At 36.4% G+C, this 7,212-nt stretch overlaps 1 protein-coding gene across 1 annotated transcript; it reads right to left on the bottom strand.

Moving 5' to 3' along the window:
* Positions 1-515: 515 nt before the first annotated feature.
* On the bottom strand, positions 516-1,466 carry LOC136151795 (olfactory receptor 10C1-like). Its single transcript, XM_065913217.1, has one exon. The coding sequence runs from the start codon at positions 1,464-1,466 to the stop codon at positions 516-518; it is 951 nt and encodes a 316-aa protein (XP_065769289.1).
* Between the last annotated feature and the right edge of the window lie 5,746 nt (positions 1,467-7,212).

Here is a 7,212-nt window from a genome sequence, read left to right as displayed (position 1 = left end):
CAGAACTTTAGCAATAAGAAGACTGCTGTCTCCAAAATTACAATTGCTGTTACTAAAGAAGGTTATTACAAAACAATTTGGCAAGTACATGTTTTTCTTCCTTCCTTCCTTTTCTTTCTTTCTTTTTAGATTGAGTGTGCCTCTTTTTCAAAGAGAAATTTTTATGGTCCTCTAGTATCTCATTGGAAAAGACCCTGATGCTGGGAGGGATTGGGGGCAGGAGGAGAAGGCGATGACAGAGGATGAGATGGCTGGATGGCATCACCAACTTGACGGGCATGAGTTTGAGTAAACTCCTGGAGTTGGTGATGGACAGGGAGGCCTGGTGTGTTGTGATTCATGGGGTCGCAAAGAGTCAGACACGACTGAGCTGAACTGAGTATGTTGTTGCTGTTTAGTCACTAAGTTGTGTCCAGCTCTTCTGCAACACCATGGATTGTGCCCTGCAAGACTCTTCTGTCCATGGGATATCCCAGGAAAGAATGTTTAAGTGGGTTGCTATTTGCACCCATGAGTCAAAGCTTTTTCTTGCCCAGAGTTCTCCAAAGAGCTGTCTTGACTTCCTTGTTTCGTAAGCTGTAGATGATAGGGTTGAGCATGGATGTCACCACAGTATAGAAAAGGGCCAGGAGTTTATCTACCCCAGGTGAATGACTAGTCTTGGGCCTCAGGTAACTGACAGACGCTGAGCCATAGAAGAGTGTTACTACCAGTAGGTGGGAGGAACAGGTGGAAAGAGCTTTTCGGCGACCTTCAGGGGATGACATGATCAGCACGGCAGCTAGAATTCTGCCATAAGAAGCAACGATTAATAAAAATGGACTGGAAATGCAAAGAGTGGCCACAACAAAGACTGCCGCCTCATTATGGGATGTATCCCCACAGGCTAGTGCCAGAATAGGGGGGAGATCACAGAAGAAGTGGTTTATTTCACAGGGGCCACAGAAGTCCAAAGAAAAAATATAGTTTGTTTGGCCCAAGCTTACTACACAACCCACTCCCCAAGAAACCATTGCTAAATGGACACACACTCCACGACTCATTCGTGTGGCATAATGAAGTGGGGAGCATATGGCCGTATAGCGATCAAAAGCCATGGCTGCCAAAAGATAGCACTCACTGATCCCAAATAAGGCAAAGAAAAACATCTGTGTAGCACATCCCTCCCGAGAGATTCCTCGGGCCTCACTCACAAGGCTCTGCAGCATCTTGGGTATGACAGAGCAAGTGTATCCAACCTCCAAGAGAGACAAGTTGGCCAGGAAGAAGTACATAGGAGTATGGAGGACTGGATTGGTCCAGATGGCAAGGGCTATGAGAGCATTGCCTGTCAGTGATACTAAGAACATGAGTAGGATGAGGGTAAATAAAAGGAAACACTGTTCGGTGACCTCGGAGAATTTGGTAAATGCAAAGTGTTTCACAGACATGCTATTGTCTCTCCACAAGGAACAATTGATGCTCATGACCTGAAAAAAAAAAAAAAAAAAAGAAAGGCAAGGTCATCAAAAAGATTCTTTTAGCTGGAAAAATAAATCTTCATATTGCTCTTAACAAGCTCAAGTCAGAGATAAATTTCTTACCTCTAATTTGAAAAGTTTGGAAGTTACACTGATCCTGTTGCCAAATCTAGTCAGCAGATATAAAATGGAAAAAAATTTCCTTTTTATATCTAGTCAGCAGGCATAAAATGGAGAAAATTTCGGCACAATTAGCTTTTATCCCATTATTTTATCAAATAAAATTATCATATTTAAATATTTATTTCCTACTCTCTTGCCACTGACTTGCTTTCTTCACTCATTCATTCCACAAGTATTTATTGAATTCAGAGTATTTTCAGAGTATTTTTCAGTTACTGTTCGTGGGTCCTGGGATTAAACAATGGACAAAAAAGGACGAAAACAAGTGGACTCGTTCAAAATTCTGTTAAATAGGAAATAACAACTCTGAATGATTACAGAACCCTTGGGGGATATGATTTTGAAAAATTTGTTCACACATTAAGTATTCTATTATGATGTATTTACACTTAAAACATTTATAAACACTTATCGTGCTCTGTATCTAGTTAAATTAATTAATATAGTTTAATGTATATATTCCCCATGTAGCAACACAATTCACTTAAGGTTATAGTAAAGAAACAGCGATAATAGTCTATTATCTTTTTTTAAACCCAAAACATTTTCTTAAATATCTTTACTTCTAAATAATAGCCTATGCAGTTGCATAATAACTCTGATTGTGGAGAAGTTGCCATCTCTTTTATCAGTTAAATATACAAATATGTTATTAATATAATACTTACTAATTCTATCTTCCTGTACCTGGGAAGAACTGCAATTTCCTCAGTGACACTGATGGAGGAAACAAGGAAGAAATCCCAACCAGAAATGGAGAATACCTCACTCTTTCTTAAGTAGTGACATCACAAATGTTTCATTTCATAAATATATTGTCCCATTTAGACTGCAGACAGTAAATGCAAATGCTTGTGTTGGGAGTGAGAGTCAGGGTCGTGAGGCATGGGAGAAAACAACTGGTGGATGATACACTGGAGGGCTGACTGTGCAAAGGCCAATGCATGCTGTCAGTCATTTGATATTCTTAGCCCCACAGGGTATTCTTAGTCCCACAGAATAAATTGTTATCCTGTGATAAGTACTTCTTACAGCTTCACAAAGTTCAGAGATAATTGAAAAAATAAGATGTCCAGAAAGGTCTGTGAGTGCCTCTAAATAATTAAACTTACAAATAATTATTTTCTGTCTATAAATAATTATTAGATAATAGAGAGATAAATGTATGGGTCTGCCGGAGGTGAGAATACAAACAAATGTAGTCAAATTCCCTTCTCCCTCCCTGTCACTGGGAATAGTACTACACCAAGCAAAATCTGATGTTTTTCATTACACTTTCTGTTTTTTTTCAGGATTTACTCCCTGTTGACCTTTGTCCAGGGACCCTGAGATTCATGTAGTAGAGGTCAGTTTTATGTACATATGAAGAATATTTAATTTTAATCATTGTCTATAGAAAGAGAGTGAGATCCTCCAGGGCAGCTGTCAGGGGTCTGTAGATAGGGTCATCATAGCAGTACAACATCTTGGCACAGACATTCTTCAGACTTTTACCGCATACGTTTTCTGGACTTAAAGCTTCTAATTAATCATTTCTGTGAAGAAAAGATGATGAAGCCCTTCCTGTCTTTCTTGCTGAGTTCTTTTGAGTTAAAATGCAAACATTACAGAGGCAAACTATGAATGAAAAACAAGGAATTAAAGTGCACTTCATCAACATCAAAACCGCTTGTCTCTTACAAGTATCATGTTAAGAAACTCATAGAATGATGTGTGCCATATCCTGTATATAATCAGTCTATAGAAATAATCTATTTAATGTACATATGTGTAAAAATAAGTTTGCTGTACAGCAGAGACAGACACGGCATCTTAAATCAACTATACTTCAATAAAAAGCCTATGTTAAGATTCAGTCATCAAGAAAATAAGCACTGTGATATTAATCTAAAGATATAGGAGTTTCATGCCCAATAATAAATTGTATTTGTCTCTCTCTACTCAATGTGATAAGAGATTAAGTGACCAATGAACACCGACAAGATTCTGATGGTTTGAATTTTGGATTGGAGGTTCAGTGATAGTTAGATGTATGAAGAGATAGAGGAAGGAGACAAGATAATTTTAATAGCTCAATGGATTGGCTTCATGTGCTACCTTACCCAGACCCAAGATCCAAGACAAGTATATTCTATATAGTTCTGCTTTGGAAATAATCTAGCACAAGTGATTCATTTTGTGTCCTTGGCGCATTATGAGAAATGCTCCTTAACTGATTCAGTCCCTTATTAATCTCTGTTCTCTTAATGAAATGTTTCTTTGTTTCCCATCAGTCAAAGGAAAACATGAGACATTATTAGATATTTTACCTGAAACACTTAGTACAGTGCCTGGCATACAAGAAAAATTCAATAAATATCCAACTTTTTGCAGTCCAATTGGCTATACAGTCCATTGAATTCTACAGGCTAGAATACTGGAGTGGGTACCATTTCCCTTCTTCAGGTGATCTTCCCAACCCACGGATCAAACCCAGGTCTCCCACGTTGCAGGCGGGTTCTTTACCAACTGAGCTATAAGGGAAGCCCCAGTAAGTATTAACCTTTGTTACACTGAAATTGTCATTTCTAAATGATCGAATAGTAGATACTGTTTATGGAAATTGGTCATTAGTTTGTAGAGAAGATTTCCCATTGCTCTCTACAATTCACCCGTAGTCATTTCACTAATGAGGACCTAATATTTAGCTGGGTGATGCCTTAACATAACCCAGATGAACTATGTTATCATTTTATTGGAATAACATGCACAGGATAATCTAGGCATTTCTATTACCCAACAACAAGAGATATATCTGTTTCCTGAGAAGTAATTATTTTGGAACAATTTGCGGCAATATTAATGACAGAGCTACTGGCACACTGAGTAGATCTTTAGACGCTTCAGAGAAGGAGAAAAGAACTTGTTAAAATAATCTCCAGAACTGAATAATGCTTTGGGTGTAATCTATCCATTTTAGCATTTTAATTGACCATCTTCCACAACCTTCTTTATTCAAGACATTAATTTTATCACATACCTTTAATCCTAAAATTTGAGTGAAAAAAGTAAATGGTTTTACTTCTGATGAGCCAGTAGCTGATTTTGTCTGCACGCTCCCCATGTAACCTCCCAAAGTTCAGAGGATATAAATCTCCACATCCTCACTTCTAAGACCATGCCCTGAGAAGATTTTGCTGTAGTCAGGACCATGTCTTATTTCATGAAGACTGTGTGTCTCTTAAGAGAGCATCATGTCCTTCCTAGCAATACTCTCATGGCTGACACACAAAGACACACAGACACACACACACACACACACACACAAGCATGCAAGACTGTGCTGATTACATAATGATGATGTTTGCACTTTTCTCATCCTGAAACATTAAGAATTATGAATACTTATACTTCATTTCTTCTTCTTGTTTTGAATCCATATCCTGCCATTTCTTTCTCAGGAGACATATTCTTCTCACTAGAGTATGTCAGGAAGCAGTTTGATTCTCTCAGGAATTCCCTTGGACGGGTCTGTCTCTATGTGTTGGTGAGTATGAGTATTCAGAAAGCAAAAGAAATAAATATAAAAGGTAATGTAAAAAGAAAAGTAAAAGTAAATCAACAGCAATATATAATGAATAACCTATAGTATAGGTAGCTGCTATCATAGACTGTGTACACAATGTGATATTAATTCAAGGGAAATGTACTACTGGAAACAAATATGTATGTGACCACTCTATAATATTAATATAAAATACTCAGATTTAAATTTTTGTTTGAATTAAACTAAGTAGTTATCAAAAGTAATTATGAAAATGGTGTAACTTTCATGTCATATTGATAGTATATTGATGCAGGATGCAGTTAGTATTTACTTTGATTATTATAAAAGACTAAATAAATCATAATAATCTTCTAATCTTCTAGTAACATGAATTTGACAAAGTACCTTTTTGTTTGTATCAAAAGTAGAAAAACCCGAGTCAAAGATATATATTATGATGATGAAAAAACTGTATGATACTTAATATTTTTTGTTTAAATAATATAAAAAAGTGGATAAGATAATAAATACCTATTATTGACATGATATGAAGGCAAAGGAAAAAGCCTACATAAGAGTAAGTTGTCATCTGTTTTTTTAATTGGAGTATAATTTCTTTACAATGTTAGTTTCTGCTGTAAAAGGACGTGAATTATGTGTATATACATACCCCCTCCATCGTGAATCTCCCTTCCCTACCCACAATTCCACCCTTACCAGTCATGCACAGAACGCCAAACAGAGAATCCTGTGCTATACAGCAGCTTCCCGCTAGCTAATTTTGCTACCTGATTCTAAAAAAAAGTTTCAATTCTTCCTCTTTTTTGTGAATATGGCTTTATTCCTCTGTTCAGATTCATATTCCTTTAAAAATTGTTGTGCTTCCTTTAAAAATTGTTGTGCTTCCTTTAAAAATTGTTGGGCTTCCCTGGTGGCTAAGCTGATAAAGAATCTGCCTGCGATGTGGGAGACCTGAGTTCGATCCCTGGGTTGGGAAGATCCCCTGGAGAAGGGAATAGCTACCCATTTCAGTATTCTGGCCTGGAGAATTGTATGGACTGTATAGTCCATGGTGTCTTAAAGAGTTGGACATGACTGGGCAACTTTCAAACATGCATGCTTAATACACAAAAAGTTGGATATATTTAATGTATGCATTTTGATAAATTTGGAATTGGGCCTGTACATATGATACTGCCATCACAAATAATATAAACCATCACCTCCAAAGACTGCTTGTGCTCCATGCATTTTATTTTGTTTGTTTGATTAGCACTGGTCATGAGTTTGTGCACTTTAAAACTTAAGAGGGCAGAAACCCATTCTTGAAGGTGTATTTTGTCACTATTGATTTCTGAGTGGAAGAAAATTACAATTCTGAAATGAGTTGTCTTTACAGGTCTAAAAGATAAAGAAGTGATCTAAACAGCTCTAAAGGGTCTCTATAGCTAAGTTTTCAACTTAAATATTGAATTTTGTCCTGTAAACAGAAGTTACCATTTTGTCTAACTAAGACTAAGTTAAACAAAACTTGTCTTAACTAACAAAAATGATCAGAGATATTATATAACATCACAGAATTTTTATTTTTCTTGCTTTGTGTGCATGTTTGTGTCAAATTTAAAAACCTCTTATGGCACATCAGCTACCTATCAGCCAACTTTTAAAGTTGTTTAGAATTATTTTCAAAGTAAATATAGCAAAGTCTATTTGTCTCAAGAACTGGATCAAGCACCAAGATGGTCTGTTCTGTTTCAAAAAAGTAAATCTGTATTGCAGTTAATTTTTGTTCAGGAAAACATATGACCTATCATCCAATAATTTGCTTACACCTTGATTTGCTAGACCAGAAGACATGCCAGAAATATATCTAAATCACTCTTGTTGTTATTACCTATTATGCTGATTTCTGTATTGGCAGGCAGATTCTCTACCACTGCACCACCAGGGAAGCACCATAATGTTGATTTCTAGCTGTATTTTAAACAGCAAATAAATGTAATATTCTTTAATTTGCTTTAAAAAATGTGATGTTTTATGACA

The sequence above is a fragment of the Muntiacus reevesi genome, chromosome 20, assembly GCF_963930625.1.
Source record: "Muntiacus reevesi chromosome 20, mMunRee1.1, whole genome shotgun sequence".
NCBI lineage: Eukaryota > Metazoa > Chordata > Mammalia > Artiodactyla > Cervidae > Muntiacus > Muntiacus reevesi.
This window is presented reverse-complemented; position numbering and strand designations above follow the sequence as displayed.